The sequence below is a fragment of the Anabrus simplex genome, chromosome 9 (assembly GCF_040414725.1).
Source record: "Anabrus simplex isolate iqAnaSimp1 chromosome 9, ASM4041472v1, whole genome shotgun sequence".
Classification (NCBI taxonomy): domain Eukaryota; kingdom Metazoa; phylum Arthropoda; class Insecta; order Orthoptera; family Tettigoniidae; genus Anabrus; species Anabrus simplex.
This window is the reverse complement of record NC_090273.1, coordinates 46,241,740-46,267,160: the sequence shown is the minus strand read 5'-3', so window position 1 is coordinate 46,267,160 and position 25,421 is coordinate 46,241,740. Positions and strand designations below refer to the sequence as shown.

The 25,421-nt window shown below is 38.8% G+C and overlaps 1 protein-coding gene across 1 annotated transcript in view; it reads left to right on the top strand.

Annotated features, from left to right (window-relative positions):
• Positions 1-25,421, top strand: part of kl-2 (dynein heavy chain 2, axonemal kl-2) — a 638,176-nt gene that overhangs the window by 284,627 nt on the left and 328,128 nt on the right. Inside the window, exons 37-40 of the mRNA XM_068229141.1 lie at positions 5,183-5,527; positions 9,652-9,769; positions 15,768-15,904; positions 20,981-21,136. Of these exons, the coding sequence (XP_068085242.1) occupies positions 5,183-5,527; positions 9,652-9,769; positions 15,768-15,904; positions 20,981-21,136 (756 nt within the window). The remainder of the gene's footprint in view (positions 1-5,182; positions 5,528-9,651; positions 9,770-15,767; positions 15,905-20,980; positions 21,137-25,421) is intronic.

Here is a 25,421-nt window from a genome sequence, read left to right as displayed (position 1 = left end):
CGATCAACTAGCTGACCGACTTTTTCAATTCCATAGTTGACTCTGGCTCTGTTCCCAGTGATTGGGCTACAAGCATCACTGTGCCTATCTTTAAGCAAAACGGTGATCCAACAGAATGTGCAAATTACCGTCCAATTCACATCCTATCGCACACAATGAAGATTTTTTAAAGAATCCTCGATCGACGACTGTGTGACATCATCAGCATTAGTACCAAGCAGTGCAGCTTTGTCAAGAGTGCTGGAACAACCAATGCCATCTTCGCTCCCAGAATACTCATTAAAGAGCACCGAGAGAAACAACGGCCACTGCATATAGCCTTCGCTGATCTTGAAAAGGCTTTTGACCATATTTCACATTGTGTGACCTGGTATGCACTTCGTGACCATGTTGTACCAGAAATGCTTATCAATTGGATCAAGATGCTATACACAAACACCACAAGTCGTGTACATTGCACTGTCGGCATCTCGGAGAGCTTCCCAGTGAAAGTCAGCGTACACCAAGGCTTTGCACTGTCCCCATTGCTCTTTGTCCTCATCATGGACACAATTACAGGGGACCTGTAGAGGAGTTTCTTTCCATTCTTGCGACTAGGTGTAGCCGGTCCATTTTCTTATTTATGTGATCTTTGTTCATTGTTGGTTTCGGAATCCGATAATTTTGTTTTGTTTTGAATGGTGTTTCTGTAATAATGTCTATTATATACCAGGTGTATGCGTAAGTCTTTACTGGTTTCACTAAGAGATGGCAGATGATGCAGGTGATGTCGCACTTGCTGATACCACCAGAAATGGGTTGTGGTGTCGAGTTGAAGACTGGAACAGCCATCTCTCACAATATGGTCTTAGTCTGAACAAAAAGAAGACCGAACCTGGAAACCATCCCAAGCAATGGCTTAGTTCTAGTTGATGGAGAGACCTTTACGATTTCCATAAGCTTCAGGTACCGGTATCTAGGATCCCACCTACAGACTGATGCTGGGATAGGTGATGAAGTGTGATGGAAGATTAAGGCAGCATGGATGAAATGAAGGGAAGTCACAGGCGTACTCTGCAACAGAAGGATGCCACTGCATTTGAAGTCCAGAATATACTGCATGATAGTACGTCCTGTTACTTTATATGGTGTTGAATGTTGACCGGCTGACAAAGCTACAGAGCGCTAATTAGACACCATGGAAATGCGTATGCTCCATTGGTCGATGGGCATCACACTCTGTCATCTTGTCGAAAACAAGACTGACACCATCTGCCAGCAAATGGCCATTACATCCATCACTGAGAAGGCAGGGGAAAAACCGTCTCCAATGATATGGTCACTTCCTGCGTGCTGCACCTGGAGCAGTTGCCAATTTCACCCACACCTTTGAAATTAATGGGCAACAACTACATGGGCGCCCAAAGCAGCGCTGGCATGACACAGTAAATGCTGATGTGAAGACTGGACTTAAGACCAGATGATGCCCAAGATCATGCAAAATAGCAAGCTTAAAATTACAACAGTGGACCCTACACCAGTGGAAAAATGCTAGGAAGAAGAAAAGTTTAAGAAGAAGACTCTCCTCTTTTGCCCTTCTTCAACATACAACCAAACCAAACCAAACCAAACCAAACCAAACCAAACCAAACCAAACCCAATGGCACTACAGCCCTTGAAGGGCCTTGGCCTACCAAGCGACCGCTGCTCAGCCCGAAGGCCTGCAGATTACGAGGTGTCGTGTGGTCAGCCGTTATTCTTGGCTTTCTAGACCGGGCCGCCATCTCACCATCAGATAGCTCCTCAGTTCTAATCAAGTAGGCTGAGTGGACCTCGAACTAGCCCTCAGGTCCAGGTAAAAATCCCTGACTTGGCCGGGAATCGAACCCAGGGCCTCCAGGTAAGAGGCAGGCATGCTACCCCTACACCACAGGGCCGGCATTTCAACATACAACACTTACATAAAAATATGCATGTAAAACCACAGGAAATGCAATTAGCTGATCTTTTCAAGAAATATGTAACGGTGCCTATCCCTCTGCCTATGGTGAGGGATCAGATATTAGTGAATTGATGATGATGATGATGCTTGTTGTTTTAAGGGGCCTAACATCGAAGGTCATCGGCCCTATTAGTGAATTACCTGCCAAAATGTTAGTACATCATGATGTCATTACTGAACTATTTACCTGAGCCGGTTTTCAGGCAGAGTCGATTATATGTTGCAATGTTGACAGTGTGATTTTTTGATGCCCTTCAAGTTGCAATGATGAAAAAGTAATCGTACAAAGAATGTTGTATATAAGGAAATTCTCCACTAAATATTTACCCCATTGACCGTCATGTTTTGATGGGTTTCAGCTAGTTGTTGTTGTTGTTGTTGCTGTCATCATTATTATTATTATTATTATTATTATTATTATTATTATTATTATTATTATTATTATTATTATTATTATTGGTCTTTTCTCCATTTCTTGAGCTTAGCTCAATTTAGCCCAGTTTTACGGCCATATACCCTTTCCTACACCATCACTGTATGGAGGAATGTATTCAATATGGCATGTTTTTAGGGTCGTTAGTAGAGTGGTGTGTTGTATGTACGCGAAGATATGAAGTCAAACACCCAGTTCCTTATCCACAGGAATTGACCATTTGCAGTTAAAATCTCTGATGTGGTGGAAGTCGAATCTGGGGCCCTCTAAACTGAAGGCCCCAACTCTGACCATTCAGCCAAGAAGCCAGACATTATTGTTGTTGTTGTTGTTATTATTATTACTATTATTATTATTACTATTATTATTATTATTATTATTATTATTATTATTCCAGCCCTATAGTGTAGCAAGACCCTGCCTTCCTTGTACCTGGATACCCCATGTTTGCTTCCCGACCAGGTCAGGGCTGGTTCAAGGTCCACTCTTCCTACATTATTACAATTCAGAAAGTTAAGAATAACAGCCGAGAGAATTCGTCACACTGACCACGCATCCCCTTTCAGAATGAGCAACGGTTGGTTGGTAGGGCTTAGGCCCCTTGAGATTTGTAACGCCAGGGGATTTTTTTCTTTCTTTCATTTATGGTCTACTATGGGCTACGTTAAGCATCATTATTTCTTGTCCTTCTTCTTTCTATCAGCCCAGTATTTCTTCATCCTTTTGGAATGAGCTTCTTTCCATTCTTGTGACTAGGTGTAGCCGGTCCATTTTCTTATTTGTGTGATCTTCGTTCATCGTTGGTTTTGGAATCCCATATTTTGTTTTGTTTGTAATGGTGTTTCTTTAATAATGTCTACTGTATACCACGTATGTGCATAAGTCTTTTCTGGTTTCACTAAAAGATGGTGCCAGCAAACAGTACACAGCATATGAATTTGACACATACGTCATATTGTTCGTGTGACATTAACCTACCAACACACACAAGTTGAGTCTGCCAAAGACTAGCATCTGTGTTGTATCGTTCAGTGATCATCTCGACATTTGTGCATGAAATAGAACATTTGCGGCACACAATCGTTTTCTTATTTAATCAAAGGAAAAGGCTGTGGAAAGTCATTGTTTGCTGGTAGAGACGTATGGTGAACACATTCCATCGATTAGAACATGTGAGACATGGTTTTGGCTATTTAAACATGGTGCTTTGTGTCTGGTAGGACCAGAGCGGTATTGTGTATTATAAGCTTTTGAAGCCTGGTGAAACCGTTAATGCACAATGCTGTCGCAACAAATGATTAATTTAAATCACACGTTGAGTGAAAGATGACCAGAATGTGCCAGAAGACATTTAAAAATGATTTTGTTGCATGATAATGCACAATCTCACACAGCAAAACCAGTGAAAGACACCTTGAAATCGCTTGGATGGGACATCCTTCCGCACATGCCATACTTCCCCAATCTGGCGCCATATGACTATCACCTCTTCGCATAAATGGGGCACGTGCTCACAGAGCAGCACTTCAGCAATTTTGAGGAAGTTGGAAAATGGCTCGACGAATGGTTTGCCGCAAAAGACGAGCAGTTTTCTGGCATGGTATTCATAACTTACCTGAAAAATGGGCAAAGTTTATAGAAGCTGATGGCCAATATTTTGAATAACCAAAAAAAATGAATTTCCCTTGAAAATTACATGTTTTCTTTACCACAAAAACCAGCAAAAACTTATGCATACACCTGGTGCTGCATCCTGTGAAATGTTCTTTTCCTCCATGTCCTCCTTTACTCCTTTAAGCCAATTAATTTGTGTCTTCCTGCTCTCCATGTATTCCAGAATTCTCTTAGCCCATCTCTCTGGTGGCATTCTTTTGATGTGTCTGTAGAAACCAAGTCTTCTCTTTTTAAATGTTATTTTCTCTGGGTTTTTTGTATAATTCTGCGTTTGGTCGCTGTCAGAATTCTTGTCCCTTTTTTGAGGAAGTTGGAAAATGGCTCGACGAATGGTTTGCCGCAAAAGACGAGCAGTTTTCTGGCATGGTATTCATAACTTACCTGAAAAATGGGCGAAGTTTATAGAAGCTGATGGCCAATATTTTGAATAACCAAAAAATGAATTTCCCTTGAAAATATTCTATATTCCTCAAGATTTTTCTCTCTTTTTTCTCAATATTATCTAGTAAGCCCTTCCTGTTCAGTGAAATGCATTCGATCACATACAAACTTTCTGGCATTATCACAGTGTTGTAATGTCTGAGTTTGAGGCTCAGACGGTTAAGGCGCTGGCCTTCTGACCCCAACTTGGCAGGTTCGATCCTGGCTCAGTCCGGTGGTATTTGAAGGTGCTCAAATACGACAGCCTCATGTTGGTAGATTTACTGGCATGTAAAAGAACTCCTGCAGGACTAAATGTCGGCACCTGGGCATCTCCGAAGACCGTAAAAAGGTAGTTAGTGGGACGTAAAGCAAATAACATTGATCATTATCATATGTGAGTTTTGCAGTGATTAAGATTGATATTTTGTTATATACATTGCGGCATAGCTGATGATTATGCTGTTTCGATCCTTTTTGCCTTTTCCTTTAATGCTATTATTGGTAGCCCTGTAGGAGTTACCCATTCCCCTAGATATTTAAACTTCTGTGCTCTGTTACCTGTTATATACTTAGTGACAATATTCTACACTGGGTCTCTTCTGTCCTGCATCATTAATAATAATAATAATAATAATAATAATAATAATTTACATAATTGTTGCTTGTTCCAGGTGGTCCTGTTGGCCATGAAGGATATGAATGAGGCCAAGCTGACATCAGAAGACCTGGGCTTGTTTAGCGGTATTACATCTGATCTATTCCCTCTTGTGGAAGTGCCTACTATAACATATGAGGAGCTGGAAAATGCCGTGTATTCTGTGATGAAGTCTAATGGACTGCAACCTATTGCTGTATGTCTCAAAAAGGTGATCCAGCTGTACGAAACCAAGAACTCTCGCCATTCCGTGATGATTGTGGGCCTGACAGGCTCGGGAAAGTCAGTCACATGGAGAACTCTACAGCAGACACTAACAAAGCTGCATAATGATGATAAACCTGGATACAACGTAGTGAGGGTGTGTATTACCTCCAGAATTGCGCAAGCAATTTTATTTTTATTTTTAAAAATTTATGTCCCAGCAACTTAGACAGGTTTTGTGGTATAAGGTAATAATTAAATCTACAATCCGATTACAGTTGTCTGCCATAAATTGAGCTTGAGCTCTTGTGACATCTAACTCACTGCTACTTATATTATACAAAAATGCAACACCATTGTTCTCTTCACTCATATTAACTGTAAAGTAAACACTTTAATTCAGGTATTCATGAATGTAGAATGTAGACTCAAACCAAGACTCCACAGGTATTGGAAACAATTTGATCTTCTTATCTCGCGAATAAACTCAAGATACATGTGTTTCTTTTGTCTAGTGCTAAAGAAAGCTGCCTTGGTTTTTTCAAAGGTCATGTTAAGTTCATCAAAGTTACGTTGCCAGGTATCCCCTACAACAGAGGTGCTCAGCTGGGCGCTTGCTGGGGTTAGCCCAGTGCAGCTGGACTGAGGTGACATAAATGTGGGCAGCTTACGTAGCAAACATGTGTCACAATGAAGCGAGAGAGCGAACACTCTTTGCAGGAAGGGAACAGTGACGTTCGATTATCATTACGAATCTCTCTTCCACTATTCAGTGAAATGAAAAAAAAAAAGTGCTATAATCGCATGAAAACCAACCTTCCCAAGATGTTCCAGTTTGATTTACACTGCACTCAATATAAACACTCTGTTTTACTTTCTTATATTTTTACATTTAAAAAAAAACTAACAAGTTACAATTTTTGTGTTACAATTTACAAAGGTTTAAGTCTACAAGCTATGATTTACAATTCCTTGGATGGGAATGACAGTATTTCAATTTCTTAAAAAGTAAAATTCCTGTTATTCATTCAGCAAAAATAATATATTTACATAATTCAACAAGTTTACTGCTTGATTTTGCGCAGTGTTGTAGTGTTGTTTGAATTTCCATGTTCACTGAATTTGAGAGTAGTGTTTCAAACTTACCAGGTGTCCGGTGATAATTGCGAGGGAGTTTCATCATGAGTGGGCACATAGATATTTACTTTCCAAGATTAAAGTATAACAACAATGTAAGTATATCTACCAAATAAATGTACTGTATGCCTTCAAATACAGTAAATAACCTAGTAAGCTTGATTGGACTGTTGGTGAGTTTATCAGATAATTTAAACCCAAGCAACCACAAGCCACAGCTTAATATATATATATATATTTTTTTTTTCTGGTAGCTTTACGTCACACTGACACAGATAGGTCATATGGCGACGATAGGATAGGAAAGGCCTAGGAGTTGGAAGGAAGTGGCCGTGGCTTTAATTAAGGTATGGCCCCAGCATTTGCCTAGTGTGAAAATGGGAAACCATGGAAAACCATCTTCAGGGCTGCCGACAGTGGGATTCGAACCCACTTCTCCCGGATGCGAGCTCACAGCCGCGCGCCCCTAACCGCATGGCCAACTCGCCCGGTACACAGCTTATCCACCTTAAGTCTTTATTATCTTTATTATATACTTCTAAAGCACCTCTTAAAATGTAATAGTGAAAATTGTAATTCATTATGTACGTTACAAAAATACTTGAGGTTATAGGCCCCGGTCAAAATACAAAAACTTCAAAGGATTATAAATAACTTACTGTACTTACAACGTAAATTGAAGATAATGTGGATTTCTGCCCTCTTTCTTTCATTATTTTCTGCCTCAAAGTTGTGTATCGCCGCAGTCATCGAGGGGGACTGGAAGAACTTCGCCCAACCTCAAGGCTTGAGACAAAACCACGTCACTGTGGCTGAATAGCATATGCTCATTGCCTGCCTGATTACAGTGTGACAAAATGCCCAGCATGAGTACCTCTAGCCTACAAGATTAACTTTGTGGGCCCAGCATTGCACGTGGTGAAGGCTGTCACCAACAAGCCCCCTTAAGGTACTAAAACATGCACCCATGTAACAAGCTAAATCAGTAACTATGCTGAAATCATTGTCAAATTGAACACCATACTTGTTCAGGGTGTCCACAACACTTTGTGAGTACGTGGCACCTGTCAAGCATCACACTGGCAGCCAAATACACATCCCGGCTGTTCCTTGCTTCCAAAAGGCAAAACAGCACATTAAAAACACAATTCCTCAACTTGTCTGTAATTTCATTGCAAAGAACAAGAAGGTTTTTCCTTGTATGCCCGTCTTAAACTCTTGTTGCGTTTTGTCCCTTATAGTAGGAATGGAATGTTCACAAATGCAATCGGCAGTCAGCAAGTCTTCACAGCCTTTTGCATACTTGGGTAATCACTCCCGCATCTTGCATTTGTCTAGCTTCTCAACACTAATCCCACCACCCAAGAATGCCTCATGTCGATAACAAATTCATTTCATCTTCTTTTGCCTTCTTCATTTGTGTGAGCAGTTCTCCCACAGATAAATCTATTTCTATGATCCCTTCTGTTTGCTACACTTCTGATTGTAATTTAAAACCTTCTCAGTCTGTTGAACACACAAGTTAAATATAAATATTGCACTATAACATACATGTAAAGAAACACATTATTAAGCAAGGAATAATAACATGTTTCTTTACAGGTATGCTGAAGAGCGTTTAAGTTACATTTAACTGGGATTGTTACATCATTGTTAGATTGGGTCAGCATGTCGAGATTGAGGTGGTTTGGGCATGTAATGAGGATGGAGCCAACAAGGACAGCATATGTTAACTTGGAGAGACATGTGACAGGAAAATGGATGGTGGGAAGACCAAGAACCCACTGTATAAACATCTTAATGATGGACATTGCAGATTGGGGAAAGACACTGGAGGACGTCAGTAACAACAGAACATATCTCAATAAGACAGAATGGAAGAGGCTTGCCAACAGTACCCAGGAAACTAGAACTGTAAAATGATGATGATGAAGATGATGATGATGATGATGATGATGATGATGAGTTACATTGAACTGAGTCGATACTGAAAAGTACTTAATAAACGCTAAAAAATAAAATGCACTTGTGATTATCGCTAACAATATGTTTCATCACCATTTACCATCTTTCAAACTCCAGTCTTTTGCCATAAAATTACTCATGAATATTTTTTTATTCATGTAAAAAAACCTCTGAGCTGAATTCACTTGGCTGTGAGTGATACAGTAACATTAGTCCTAGGCTTTGCACCTCGTCACATTTCTTCTTTTCGCTTCCAATTAAACAAACCAATCAGTGAACCTGAAAATGATTAAACTTAAAAGAACAACGTGGTCTGTATGGTCTTCGCAAGTGCTGCAGACTGGTATGGTTCAAGCATGACTTGCGTAGTGTACAAAAGCTCACAACACAACAGAACAAACATTGCAGAATTCTAATGTTACCCATTGAGAAAAACTTATTTCTGTCATTACAGGAATTTAAAACTGCACTAGATGCCATTTCAAACAACAAAATTTTATAAAAGTTTAGCTGAAAAAATATTTTAATGAGGTCTTTCTAGAGACATAACTGCTATCCTGAAAATGTTGTTACATTGCATGTCGCAAAGAATGTAGGGCAAAACATGCTGGTGCCATGAAATAGGCTGCATTCACAAACTACCGTGTGTCTGCCAGAGTTCGTTGCTGTGATAAAGAAAAAATTTTCTAAAGTCAAATACAGAATTTATAACTGCAAGATTCTTCCTTCTGTCAAAATGAATTAAATATAACATAAATTGCTTTTTATTTAATGGTATCTTATTTCTTTTTCAGGTATTTCTAAATTTATATTATACCGAATTAGTTTTGACTGACTGAAAAACTTCAGAGTTATAAAATTAACAAAGTCAAAACTTCCATTTTAAGAAAATACAGAATTTGCATACAAATCGTATATTAGCATGATTTTGTGTTACTTTTCAAATTTGCATTATTTCTCTATTCATAAAAGGTACTTTTGGATCATATAGGTCAAATATGAGAATATTCAAAGAAAGGTCAAAAACAAAAGATTCACATTATCTCAGCTCATGAATTTCATGGATCCCTATTTATCAATCTAAATTTTATGATATGTATTTATGAATGTTAGCATTTGTTTGCTTGATTCCTAAATAGAAATCACTTATATTTTCCATGTAATAATATATTTTCCTAGGATCTGCCAGTCAACCCAAAGGCTATCACACTAGGAGAACTGTATGGAGAGTTTGACTTGGCAACTGGAGAATGGAAAGATGGAGTACTTTCATCCATCATGAGAACAGTATGTGCAGGTAAGTAGGGGCTTAGACTGCAATCAGACAATTAATTGGCTCTCAAGGGCTCACAGCTGTGAGAACTGTATGAAACCATTAGGCACAAGTTGAATGTAGTACTCTTTTCATTCACATACTTCATACTATTCTTTGTTATCTTCTGTGACCAAATATCTTTTACCTTGAAGAACCCATTCTTTTAAGGAACCACTCATTTAATTTTCTTTCATGAGACCAAAGAGTTCAGAATTTCAACTTCTGATTCATCAAGATCATCTAGTAGTGAAGAGTTATTATTATTTTATATATCTATAGATATAGTTATAAAATTCCATTCCTGACAAAATCGAATGACTGGAAACAGGCTGTGGATTTTCATTTTCATCTATATCTCATGCCTGTAAAATTTTAAGATAGTTAACTCTTGATTATCTGTGGTTAGGAGTGGTAGCCACCCACTGATAAACAAAAACATGGTTAATACGAAATTAGTCATAAACATGATACTACCTCAACATCATCATCATCATTTTCCCTTTATCCAGCTGTAGCTGGGTAGGGGCAAATATGGTTCCTCTCCACTTTCTTCGGTCTTTCCACCACTTCTCCTCCAACACTGTGTCCCAGTCCAGGTTTCTTTCTATAATGCTGCATTGGAAGGTATCCTTCCATCTCAATCGTGGTCGTCCACGGCCTCTCCTTCCTTGGATTTGCATTTCCATCACCTTTTTTTGGCATTCTTTCATCGCTTATTCACTTTATGTGCCCAAACCATCTTAGTCGGCTCTTCTCTATTCTATCATTCATTTTTTCCACTCCAATTTCTTCCCGGATTTTCTCATTCCTTATTTTGTCTCTTCTACTCTTCTGTATCATACTCCTCAAGAACTTCATTTTGGCTGCCTGTATTCGACTCTCATCCTTCTTTGTCATTGTCCAAGTTTCTGCTCCGTAAGTTGTTATGGGTACGTAATACATCTTGTACATAGTATCCTTTGCTTCCGTTGGCACATCTTTGTCCCATAACATGTTTCTTACATTATGATAGAAACAACTTCCAGCTTGAATCCTTTTACTAATCTCAGCATCCAGTCGAGCATTCTCGATGAATTCACTCCCCAGGTATTTAAACGTTTCCACTACTTCCAGGGGCTTGTCTGCAAGTCTAATCTGACCTTTCCCTTCTTTCTCCGCTCTAGTCATAACAAGAGTTTTACTCTTTTCTACACTTATTTTCAATCCACATTCTTCAATCTTCCCATTCACCACATTCAACTGTTCTTGAACCTTCCTGTCGTCTTCTCCCCAAATCACAATATCATCTGCAAATAACATCATGTTCATTTCTCTTCCTCCATATGCTGCTTTTGCTGTTCTCATGATGTCATCCATTACTATTGTAAACAGGATTGGTGATAGAACACTTCCCTGTCTCAGCCCACTAATTATTTTGAACCAACTTGTCCTGCCAACTTGTGTTTGCACGCAACTACAACATTCCTTATACAATGCCATGATCATTTTTATTAATCCCTGTCCAATTCCTTTTTGCACCAGACTGTCCCAAACTTTCGTCCTGGGGACACTGTCATATGCCTTTTCAATATCAATGAATGTCATCACCATATCATTCCCATACTCCCAATGCTTTTCCATTAGTTGTCTCATAATGAAAATGGGCTCTGTTGTTGACCTTCCACTTCTAAAACCAAACTGATTTTCCTGACTACCTCAACAATAAAACATTAAAACTACTAACAATTTAATTTTCTCCCTTTCAAAGATTTTTTTACACTTTGTCACTGTTAACACTGTGCCACATAATGTCACCATTGCTCAGCATCTCAAAGACTTATTCACACGTGTTACAATCAGACCACAGTTTTTATGTTGTCCTCTTAAAAACTATTTATTTTCCTGTTTTTCACCCCCCTTGAACTGGAAGATGAAGCAAAGGAAATTAGTTCATGCTGCTTCTTTTTCAGATTGCATACTGTTTACTTCCCTACTCCAAATTTTAGTGCTAGTTGTTTAACAGTTCTACCTTTTTTTTTTTTATTGCTCAGTTATTTTCAGTTTTTGTTCAGTACTATTTTTTTTTTTTTTTTTTTTGCTAGGGGCTTTATGTCGCACCGACACAGGTAGGTCTTATGGCGACGATGGGATAGGAAAGGCCTAGGAGTTGGAAGGAAGCGGCCGTGGCCTTAATTAAGGTACAGCCCCAGCATTTGCCTGATGTGAAAATGGGAAACCACGGAAAACCATCTTCAGGGCTGCCGATGGTGGGATTCGAACCTACTATCTCCCGGATGCAAGCTCACAGCCGCGCGCCTCTACGCGCACGGCCAACTCGCCCGGTTTGTTCAGTACTAAGAACTTTTCCTTCATGCTTCAGTTCTAACATTTCCACTAATAATAATAATAATAATAATAATAATAATAATAATAATAATAATAATAATAATAATAATAATAATAATAATAATCGTATGGCCTCAGCTATCGTGTGCAGACATTTCAATTTGATGCCATCTGGCTGTCTGCTCGTCAATTTCGACGTTCCGTTTTACTCTAGGCCCCCACTAGATGGCAGACCGAGTAAACCGATACTCTCTTGGGCGTCTATGGCTGAGATTTAATGAATTTTGTCGGGTAAACACCAAATGTGTCACCAGAGATCTTTTACATGCCGACATCGTATGACATGGAGTGTCAAATGGACTTTTTTTTCCGCCCTTCAAAAATCCGACTACCTCTGCTCTACCCGCTATCTTGGGATCCGGAGGCCGACACTCTACTGCTGATCCACAGAGGCAGCTAACATTTCCACTAATGATAACTCACGCTGTATACACTGTGAAGTTCTACAACAGACTAGGTATAAGATGACTGGAACACATGCTGTGCTACATCACGTCACTTACAGATTGAAAAAAAAAACAAATATGATTTGAAAAAGTGAAAAAGCTAAAAACATTGTGATAGTGTTAGCACGTCATGGAGTGAGGTTATGTCATGACAAAGGAAAGCATTGCTTACTAATGTACATGGAAATCATCCTACAAAAATCAACAGATTCAGCATTTTACATGAAGTTCAGGAAGAGCAAGGAAGCGTTTCTTTCTCCCAAGATGCGAATTTGCCAATGGAACCAACGGGAAAAAAAAAAATTATTTCCAACGATAACATGAGCAGGAGAAGAAAGTGAAACTGTTCGTGATAGTCACAGTCGCGGTGTTTCAACAAATCTTACAGAACTGCGAGGTGACAGTGAAGTGACAGGTTTCATTCAACCAGATGTCCCTCGTACAAAAGTAGTGGAACCCATTTTGAAGAATGCGGATAAACTCTCGTCAAACGACCGTCTCAGTTACTGTTGGCAGATCCAACAACATAGCGAGAAATGAAGGACATCACCCGCAAATATTCTCAAAAAGACTAGGTAAGCTGACCAATACAAATGTAATAGTGACATACTTGACTTAGAGATATGATTTAGCTGATTGGTCAGTTGTAAATAGAGTAGTAAAAGACACAAATGAGAAATTCAAGCAGAAATGTACTCATTTTAGAAATGTTATGCTATTAGACATTAGTAAATTAAACCACACTTTTCATTCGACACATGACATGCACTTGAATGGACTTGGGGAACAATATGTAAGCAGGTTAATAAGTAACATCATTACCAATAAAAATCAGGAGAAGACTGTTCTAGAATTACCTAGTCCGGGAAACCAGAACTACATCCCCCTGTGGGTGGGGGCGGTAGAATAACACCCACGGTATCCCCTGCCTGTCGTAAGAGGCGACTAAAAGGGGCCTCAGGGGCTCTGAACTTTGGAGCGTGGGTTGGCGACCACGGGGCCCTCAGCTGAGTCCTGGCATTGCTTCCAGTAACTTGTGCCAGGCTCCTCACTTTAATCTATCCTGTCCGACCTCCCTTGGTCAACTCTTGTTCTTTTCCGACCCCGACGCTATTAGGTTTGCGAGGGCTAGGGAGTCTTTCGTTTTCACGCCCTTCGTGGCCCTTGTCTTCCTTTGGCCGATATCTTCATTTTTCGAAGTGTCGGATCCCTTCCATTTTTCCCTCTGATTAGTGTTATATAGAGGATGATTGCCTAGTTGTACTTCCTCTTAAAACAATAATCACCACCACCACTAGAACTACATTCTGGACCAAGTAATTTTCGGTCCAGAATCTGGGTTCAGAAATAAATAATGACTTGGAGGGTGGAAACAGGCACTTCAAAATATTTCATCAGAACATTCAGTGTCTTAAAAAGAAGATCTTAAAAGTTATAAATTCCATACAGGATGTTGTGCTTATCTGGTTAGCTGAACATTGGTGTAATAATGATGAACTTGAATTGATTAATATCAGTTTTATCTGGCAAATAGTTACAGTTGGGATGTTTATATTTTTGCTAGGTCAGGAACTAATTCCAAAGAAAGGAAGGATCTTTGAAGTGAATTAGAATTTGAACTAACTTCTGTAGAATTTAAGCTTCCTTGTGGTAAAAAAAAAAAAAAAAAAAATGTAATTCTGCTAACCATGTATCGTTCACCAGATGCTGATGTTGAGACTTCTTTAGGAAAATGATATAAAGTTCTTAAAACAGTATCATTTTCAGTAGGAATAGCAGCTCAGAAGTAATACTTTGCAGTGATTTCAACATAGACTCTTCTGAAGAAAACCTTCCATCAACATTACAACTATTGCATATTTTTCAAAGCTGTAAATTAAAACACTTAATTTTTACACCTACTCAGATAACTGCTAACTCAGCTACAACAATAGACAATCTATTAATTTCCATTGTTCTAAAATGCAAGTGCTCAATATAGACCGTACAATATTATGATGTTTTCTTCATGCTACCATGTCCTGTGTCTGTACCCCTGCAATGGCTCTTTCATGGTGTGCAATTTCTGTAGGTGATTGGGATTCATTCTGATAAGGAAGGGATATTTAATTCTACAAGAATAAAATAACCATTATTAGAATCAAGTAATATTTGAAAGAAGCCACTGTATAAAAAGGAGTGAGACAAGGCTGCAGCTCATTTTGATCATCATGGTAGAAATTGGAGAAACTGTTAAATTTTTTGTTGTTAAATATGTTTTTATCTACTTATACTTTTCCACCAGTTAATTAAATTATAAATGTAATAGGTCTGCTATTTTTCTTTTTTTCAATTAGATATATATTCTGATCTTCCAAATATGTTATGTCTTCTACTAATATTTATTGTCATGTATTGTATAATAGGTGTCTTATTATATTACAAGTAAAACATAACTATAAGGAAGGAAAAAGAAGAAAAGAAAATAAGAAAGGAAATTGTAGAAAGTAGGTCAGCCAAAAGGATGCATGCTCCAACTCTTCACCAAACATCTATCATTTCAATTTCTCTATCACCTTGCATCTTCCAAAATTCTCTTAACTGAAAGATTATTACCTCCCACTATCAAACTCAAAAGTCTCATGTTACCCAACTCCTTCTTCTGTCACACCTCCAAACTTAGCTTATCTCTTGGACAGATGAGAAATGAAATCCTGTAGGTAGATAGATAGATTAGATGTAGCATGCACTTTCAATGAAATCTGTACCACTGTGCTTTTCTGATCCTGTCCTTGGCTGCCAGACTATTTGTCTTTAAGTCCAGCTCCGCGGTATAGGGAGCAATGCATCCGCCTCTCACCCAGCGGCCCCGGGTTCGATTCCCAGCCAGGTCAGGAGTTTTTAATTGTAATGTTTAATATCTCTGGCCTGGGAACTGGGTGTTTGTGACGTCCTTAATCTTCCTTTCTTCACACACAACATTCCACACTACCACCATGCCAATTACATGCAGGTTCATACAATATGGTGCCAGTAGGGGCAAAAGATCCACATGGGTCGATGCACCGAACAAATAGCATTTTTTCTAAAATTTGTCTGTAACGTGTCCATTGATTAATGTTCCTGCCATCATCATTTCAGAGCAGTTTAAAAGTTTGATAATGTTTCAGAGGAGACCCCAGACCAGAAGTGGATCCTGTTTGATGGCCCTGTGGATGCTGTCTGGATTGAGAACATGAACAGTGTAATGGATGACAACAAAATTCTCACACTCACCAACAGTGAACGGATCACAATGCCAGAGCAGGTTAGTTAAATCACATGTTTCTAGAGCAGCCAGTTACATCAAGGGAGTTGGTAGTAAGGGTCATGTAGCTATAAGTTTGTATTCTGGAGACAGTGTGTTCAAGACCCATGTCTACAGACCTGAAGATTGTTTTCCATAGCTTCCCTTTTTTTATTTCAGGCAAATTTCAAAGTTGTACCTTATTTAAGACCCGGTCTTAACCTTTAATCATCCCACAGGTTTCAAAACTGTATATATTAGTCCAACATTATTTACTGTAATTATTTATTTAGCATATCAAATGGAAATTATATATGCAATAACAAAAACCATGAATTTTTTCAGGCATTAGTATGATATCATAGCCAAATATCTGGCTTCTCAATCCACTGTACTACTTCTGCTGTTGGCATTAGGTAGTCTTCACAGCTACGTGGATGCCTGAAGTTGACACTCAATTACAATGTGGAAGAATGGTGTGATGAGGGCTTCTACGGTCTCATTCTGGAGATGGGATGATACTCCATTTGTACCTCTTACCACCCATCCTGATTCTGTTCAGTCTGGTCCACATGTAGCTTGGTAGTTGGTATTCACTAGCAATTTGTGCTCCAGTAAAGATATTGTGCAGGGGCAAGTCTGTAGTGTTCTTCCTGCAGTCCATCTCCTCCTGCAAAGCACTGAAGTTAATTGATGTCTTCACAGCATCACAAGAGGGTGGTTGTGATTACTGACAGTAAAACTTTATTTGAACAAATCAAAACTTTAAATTCTCACATGAAATTTATAATCAAATCAGGCACCAACAAAATGATAAATTTTCTCTTATCGCAAAATCAAGATTCTCTGCATCCTGGCGCCCATTATAAAGGTACTTTTTACGACATGATCCACAAAGCTCTTAACATTCCCCCTGTGAGCAAAGTGGTAGAGAGGGATTCAATTAGGTGAAAATGTAGTAAGCAGTCTGGTCTATGCTGGATGACTGGGTCTTAATGGCAGATTGTGCCGAAAGCCTACCGTCTATCCCTCTGTCGGGTGCAATATTAAGTATAGCGGCAGTGGGCGAAATGAGTCTGACAGGCACACTTTAGAAATCAGAAACAAAAATAATTTACAACTTTTGCTGAAGAAAACTTCTATATTATTTTAATAAGTTCCCTTTGAGCTATATGTTGTGTGTCTGCGCGCTCCTCGCTCTGCGCCGCCTGCTCCACACACGCAACACCCTGGATTGTTCTCGACTCTACGAGACCTCTGCACTGCGCTTGCCTGTTACATCAGCCAGCTATATAAAGGTGCTGCCTTCCAGTCACAGGCGAGGACTTGTCAGTGCCCAGCACCAGATTACGCCGAATGTTGAACATGGAGGCTATCCCTCTTAAAAAGGTGTCTCGAATAGGTGGACTGATTCTGAGTGTTTGAGGTTTCACCTCGGGTTACTGCCTCTGCTCCCATTTCCTGCAGCCACGTCGAGCCCAATGACAGTATTCCCTCAGTCCCACCTAGGCTCAAACACATCAATTAGTATTCTACTAATTATGCATTTCAATGTCAGTTCCTGACAAGTTACAGAAACAACTAATATTTTATTAGTGCAAGCTTTCGCTACTGATTACACTTGTGACGGTATAGAGCAGATAGTTTTCAACTATCAAGAACTCTAGCTTTTCAATGAACTTTCGCATCAAGATAGATTCATGTATATATGTATATAAAGTGTACATCTTTTGGAACTTCAGTCTTCAAGCAACGTTAACTGTTTATAATTTCCATACTGCTTCGAGGAAAGTTTTATTTGAATGTATGTATATATGTTGTTAAGACTATCTGAAGCAATAAAATATAGTTGTGTTCCTATATACCTGTTCTTGTATACAACACTATACTTATCAGTTATATTTATGTAAATATTATCCTATGAAAGTTGATTTTTATGTTGATAATATATTCTTGATAAATACTGTTTTTCAACTATTCCTTCTCATTTTCATTGGTAAACACACCAACTTCATTTTTACATATAACCCACAGTCAACAATCAAACAATAGTAATTGCAACATAAGTTTTGGTACAGTAGTGAATACACTCTTTCATTCTATACATTTTGGTCATTACTATAACTACCATAACATGAGTCACAAACAATATTAGTATGTGACATGCAAAGTGCACATTTAGGTTTTTTGTGCTCATGTCTAGTTAGTCTTCTGAGGCCATTTTCCATCATACATGTTGCACATATTTTTATAGAAGGCTCTGAATTTAGCTCATCTTGATTTTCCTCCTTCCAGTTTGGTCGAAATTTGTTCAATTTCTTTTGAACATCCAAGGGTATGCTGACAGTTTTCATACTTCTTCTAGCTACCTCTCCTACAACAAGTTCATGTGACAGCTGTTTCAAGAAAACTCTTCTTCGCATTGATTCCAATCCATTACCCAGGTATATAACCTGAGAATTGATGCCCACTATGTTTAGCATGGTAAGAAATATCGCCATAGGCCATCGCTTGGTGTTTCGAGTCACATCAAATGTTGCACACAGTTTGTCTGCATTGTCTACCACTTCCTTTTGTTGCATTAGAAAGTTATAATGACTGGCTTCATTTTTTCTTTCGTATCAAGATCAATTGATGCATCATTATGGAGCATAGATACAAGAATCACATTTTTTCGTTTCTTTGGAATGTAAGACACTAAGGTTTTGTCTTTTCTGAAGCCGAAAATGGTGGTATATTATTCCTGTCTTTAGGTGGCAACAAGTTCAGGTGGCAGCTGTCTTTTTTTTTTTTTTTTTTTTCATTTTACCTGCGTAGGATAGTCTTTTCTCCTCAATAAGTTCTAAGTCACTGAACCAGTTATCACCTGTTATATTATGACCTGAGCCAAACAAAGGTTCGGCTATGCATTTAGCCACATCAATTGGCTTGTTACTGATCATGAAAGGTCCTTGTGGTTGCTTCCCAGCATCAATTTCTAAGTTACATGAATAAAACATTTTTGCGTCCACAAGTGCATACATCTTTATCCCATATTTGCTGGGCTTTGATGGAATGTATTGGCAAAAAGGACACTTTCCACAAAAACCTGGGAGCATTTCATCCAGTATTACCGAACTCAATATCTGCAGTCACTTAAGTGCAGCCAGTATCCAGTAATCGGGAGATAGTGAGTTCGACCCTATTGCCAAATAGCAAAAAAAAAAAAAATCATCTAGTGTTGTATTTTCACCAAGCGAATAATTTTTCTGACAGTTGAGAACAAGCTGGGAGAAAATATCATGAATTGGTGCGTCTGTCTTCTGCTCTTTTGGCTAAACTACTATCTCGATCATCAAAATGAAGACAATGCATTAGAGTCTTTGTCGCCTGTGGTGGGATGTTAATGATGAAGAAGTTTCAGTCTATGAAGATGTGACCATTGTTGAACAGCCGTGTGTGGAAATCAGTGAAGCCACAGAAATCCTTGTCATGTATTGTTATTTAATTTTGGTCTTGTCATCATTTTAACAATTTTTACAGTTACATTATATTAATTATTTGGGGATATTAGGTTGTGTAATATTAAATACCAGCTGACGTGTTTTGATCCTGCGGCCAGGATCGTCTTCAGAGCAATAACAAAGCAAAATGGCAACTGTCACTCCATAGTAACCAGACTCAAGATAGAGAGACCCTGTTAGAAATATAGTTCATTCCAGGGCCTCCAGAGTCACGGAAAAAGATGTTGACGAGTTAACTATGGAGGGTAGCCATGGTCTACTCAGTATATAGCCGTCACTTTTGTTGAAACTATTCGGGCGTTTAGTAATTTCTATTGCCTCACGAATGATTCTAGGAATAAAATGTTTCTCTTTACAAATGACAGAAGTTGCATCAAAAATTATTTGATGGTCATTACGTGTGGCATGTTCTGCCACAGCAGACTTCTCTGGCTGGCAAAGACGTAAGTGCCTGCGATCGATGTTCTTTAACCCTGCCAAGTCATTGGAGGAACTTCGGCGGATCGCTAGCTGGCATCATTTATGGTTAGAACTAGGGAGGTATCTGATCGCCTTCGAACCTCTAACTTTCATTCTTGATTAATGAAAACATACTTGGCAGTCCGTCTTGCAACGATCCAAGAATTTCACCTCTAACGTCGCAATACGACTGAACTGCTCTAACACTATTCACCATAAAAGCTAGTATTTTTTAAAAGTGAAGTTGAACCCCCTGTTGGTGGGGGTCGCAGATAAAAAATACACCCATGGTATTCCCTGCCTGTTGTAAAGGGTGACTAAAAGGGATGACCAAGGGCTGATTGAATTAGAACCGTGAAACTACTTGCAATTATTACCACTATATGAGCGACACCTTGGTCTGCGATGCCTGTGATTAACACCCACTGTGTGAAGAACACCACAGGAATACTGGCGCCCATGATTAGTACACCTATGTGAGGATCACCATGGGTTTGCATTGCCTGTGAGGGGTGCCATTGTGTGAGAAAAACCATAGGTCTGAGTTACTGGTGCAACGAACATTACTTGTGAGTGGTACCATAATATGTGGAACACCGTGAGTCTACATTCCTTTTGATTAGTACCAGTATATAAGAAATACCATGGTTCTACTTTCCTAGTGATAAGTACCTGTTAGCTGTTGACCTGGATTTTAGACCCCTTTAGACAACAAGCATCGTTGATTCAGGATTGTGCTTTGGAAGCAGCCTATTGGCCAGTATATACTATTGTTTTAAGATTATTTCAGGGAAGGTGGGGCATTGCGGGTCAAATCCACTGATTGTTTAGAGTTCATAATCATTGTTCATCATTGTCTTTTTTAAATTCTAATCAGTGGATCAATTATTTTTAACTTTAAGTATTGTGAGTTGGATCTGCTGATTATTTTAAATTCATATTCATCCATACATTCTTTATCATCAGGGTTTGAATTCTGGTCAGTGGATAAATTTTAGACTTTTAAATTGACAAAACATTTTGTCTCATTTTGTACCATTATGGGCTGATGACCTAGATGTTAGGCCCCTGTAAGCAACAAACAACATCATTGTCATCAACATCATCAAGTGAAGTTCTTTTCTTACATTTTCAGGTGAGTCTGCTGTTTGAAGTTGAGGATCTGGCTGTAGCATCACCAGCCACTGTCTCTCGTTGTGGAATGGTTTATAATGATGTCAAGGACCTAGGGTACTGGCCGTTTATTAACTCCTGGTTACAAACCATCACCAATGAAGACATCAGAACGGAGGTCAGTTTACTTGTCATCTTTGAGAGGTAGTCTATTTTCATGAAAATAAAATTACCGTATCTCTCCGAATCCAAGACGTTTTTTCTTAGAATCTCATGTGAAAAATCAGAGGTTGTCTTGCATTCATGACCTAACAGTAATGAACACCACTGGCAGCTACCACAGTAACCACGCTGCTTCCCTTCACCCCACCCGTGCGCACATAACTCGTTGAACATCAACGTCTGCGTCTTTACATCGTTAGCCACGGCAACTGGTTGTACAGTGTATCTGTGTAACGTCTCTGATTCTTGGGAAATAGTGACGAGAGAAAGACATTCTATTAGCCTTTGCAAAAACGCTTCTCAAATCTGCAGAATAGCATCAAACATGTGAGCCTTCGAATTCTTAGAAAGGCCACGGCTACTCAGTGGCTGAGTTATAACGTGTCTACTGCACCTAACGCTTAGTAAAATTAGTTTTATGGACAGAAGGAACAGGTATTGCCGGCAAATTTCCAATGGGTTTGCATCGATATTATGATTCCAATTTGAAGTTGATGGTAATTAAACACACGGAAATGAAAGAATGATTGTGCAGCCGCAAGAAATTACGGCATAACTAAAGCCAATGTTCCGCATTAGCGTGAAGACGAAGATAGTTTAAAATGCGTACTGTACAAAAAAATGCATTCAGAGAACCACAATAAGGATTCTTTAAAGAAGTAAAAGATGAAATTGTGATATATGTGCATGAAAATGCAAGGGAAGGGTGGCTATACCACACCACAATAAATTTGTTGATCTTCAACGTCCGCACCTGTATTATACATCGCTAGTCGCTGAAGTTGGTCAAAGCTGGCAAGCAAGATGGGCATATAGCGGTAGCCAGTTGTACATGACATTTAGTAAAAGTAACAGTTTTATAAACAGCAGGAATATTTTCCTGATGGATCATCGTATTGTAGAGACATATGGAACAGTTATTGCCAGCAAATTTTCAACAGGTTCTCTTCGATATAACAATGCCAATTTTATGTTAACAGATATTAAACTCGTGGAAATAAAGAATAATTGTCCAGCTGCAAGAAAATATGGCACAACTAAGGACAGTGTTCGGCGGTAGCATGAAGACAAAGATAGTCTAAAAATGCGTACTGTACAAGAAAGGCATTCATATGATTTCACATAACCCTTTTCAAACCTGATTACAGTTTTTAAAGGTAAAATTGGGGAACATCTTGCATTCAGGGTTGTATTGGATTCAGAGATATATGGTACTTGTTTCTAATTACAAGCAACATGATTCAGTAGAAGCTGTTTTATAGGGTAGTTGATCATCCAGATAGTTCTGTTGACTGGAAAATCAATCAAGTGCACCATTCCGGATCACTGTCCCATCAACCAGCATCAAGGGTTTGAATATCCTGCAAAAATTATTACTTTACTTCTCACAGCCCAGTACTCGCTACGTTCAGCTGCGCGCGTAATGACTGTCGTTTGTTTACACGCTTGCGGCCTTCTCGGGAAGGATGTTGTGAAGCTGTGCTCAGAGCTCTTAACCTCTATACTGAAGAACTGATGAGTGAGGTGCTTCAATAGCTGGTGGTGGTAATTATTGTTACACAATTGGTCTGGACTGGTTCTCGCCATCCGGACGGTTAGGATAGGATCTGGACAAGACCATTGGTCTGGACGGTTAGAAGCCGCGAAGCGGCCCTATACCCCTAGTTTAGTGAGGAAACACAGTTGGTCTGGATGGTTAGGATTTTTGCCGTGGACAAGACGATTGGTCTGGACAGTTAGGATTCTTGCTGTGGACAAGACGATTGGTCTGGACAGTTAGGATTCTTGCCGTGGACAAGACCATTGGTCTGGACAGTTAGAAGCAGCCCTAGGCCCCTAGTTTTGTGTGCAAACACAATTGGTCTGGACGGTTAGGATTTTTGCCGTGGACAAGACGATTGGTCTGGACGGTTAAGATTGTTGCCATGGACAAGGCAATTGGTCTGGATGGTTAGGATTCTTGCCGTGGACAAGACTATTGGTCTGGACAGTTAGAAGCTGCGAAGCGGCCCTAGGTCCCTAGTTTCGTGTGGAAACATGATTGGTCTGGACTGGTTCTTGCCGTGCGGACAGTTAGGATAAGACCTGGACAAGACCATTGGTCTGGACAGGTTCTTGCCATGCAGACGGTTAGGATAGAATCTGGACAAGACCATTGGTCTGGGCAGTTACAAGCCGCATTGTTATTTTACATGGTGTATTTTGTTTGTGCTTTTGTTCATCCGGGGTTGGTAACGCAATGTATTTATCAGCATTGATGGCACTGGCGTCACATTCCATTCACGTTGACCAATGAGAATGCAAGAAGCTACTTTAGCCATGGACGATGGCGGCTGCTGCTGTTTATTTGGTTATAAAAGTAAATGTACTTCTTGGAACAATGGCAATGAACACATCTCTCCTCTAAAAGGAATTCCAAGTCGGATTTGCATTATTTTCACTTCCTTATAATGTTATAAACGTTCGGCTGCAGGATGTAAAGTTATACCACACAAAATTGTACAAGTGCCCACCAGATTGTGTAGCATAACTGAGTTAACAGTTACCTCCACAATTGCAGTTTTATGCTCAGTGTGTTCTGTGTTATTTCATCCTCCAAACACCACTACATTATAGTGGAAGGAGAGCATAGTAAGAGGAAGAGAGTGGTGTTAACAAGAAAAGAATTGTATATGTCATAGACTTGAACAGGGTGAAAATCATAGTAAATTAATGAATGGGTACCTATATTATTGGCCTATATAATACCTATGACACTATTATTTATTATTTTAAGATCCACCTTATCCACTACAATACCACTATAATGTAGTGGTGTTTGGAGGTTGAAATAACACAGAACACACTGAGCATAAAACTGCAATTGTGGAGATAACTGTTACGCTACACAATCTGGTGGGTACCTGTACAATTTTGCGGGGTATAACTTTACATTCAAAGCCTAGTATATTTGCTAATACATCAAATAAATATAAATAAGTACATATTTTGAGAATCTACTAATATTCTCTTCTTTAGTTCACAGGTTAAAATCACGTGAATGTATTAGACCTTTAAACAAAACAAAAAATAATAATAATGTTAGGAACTTTTTAAAAAAAGGTCTAATACTGTACATTCATGTGATTTTAACCTGTAAGAGAATATTAATAGATTCTCGAAACATACAATTTTCTCTATTTATCATCTCCCATTCATTTATCAATCACCACGGCAAGCTGTTCGAGTTGAGCCTCACTTTGTAATTTCTTTTAACATATCCTATTTTTTATATATTTTTATTTGGTTTTATTCTTTTTAACGATTTAAATTATTTTTAAAATTTATATATCCGCTTTGAATTGTCGAAATTAAGTCCTACATTGTTTTCCTAAGACTTCAATTACGTCACCTTTTACTCTTCGGCCAGAGAAACAAATGCCTACAAGACCTGCCTAGCAACAACTATACATAACTGCATATCACAAGTTCAATTTCATAACGAGTTATCCTTCAAGTTTTCATATTAGAAAACTTTAACTTGTTTATTGATCTCAAATACAATATCTTCATACATCTTCATATGTGAATGTGGCATAACAGGATTGTACTAGACCTGCTAAAGAACTTCAACTAGATTTGTTTTGGCACGAAATAGTGTTGTTCATTTTACTATTTTGACTGTGATCATTGTGTTATGAACATCAACTGGAATTGCTTTGGCATGAAATAGTGTTCATTTTTTGTCTGTGATCATTGTGTTATGTGTTTTTAGATCTTTATGACTTAATTTTTGCACTGCTTTGCTAATTGGCTGATGATGACACTTCAAATGTGTTGAAACCGGTCACAAATGAACAGGTTGTAACTTCTATTTGGTTCAACTTAATAACAGAGTATTGAAAGGTGGATCCTTCCTTCTATTAATATTGTATTGACAAGGCGGATCTTAATATAATTAATAATAGTGATTTAAGTCAATACGGACCATTGATGGCTATTATGGTCAAAATCATAGATACTATCTACGACATATGTAAGCAGAAAGATGAGTTCCTAAAATTCCATTTAATCACAGAATCAAGTAAGGCCATCGTTGGACACTGTTGTACGAAAACTAAATCTGGAACAACTTGATGTTTTTTGTATGAACAGTCACGGGAAGCAACTATCTCTGGACCCTTGATTATAGAAACAATTAACATATTAACTGCCTACCCAGTTTGCCTTCTCTCTCCTTAAGTGCCAAATTGATTTTAAAA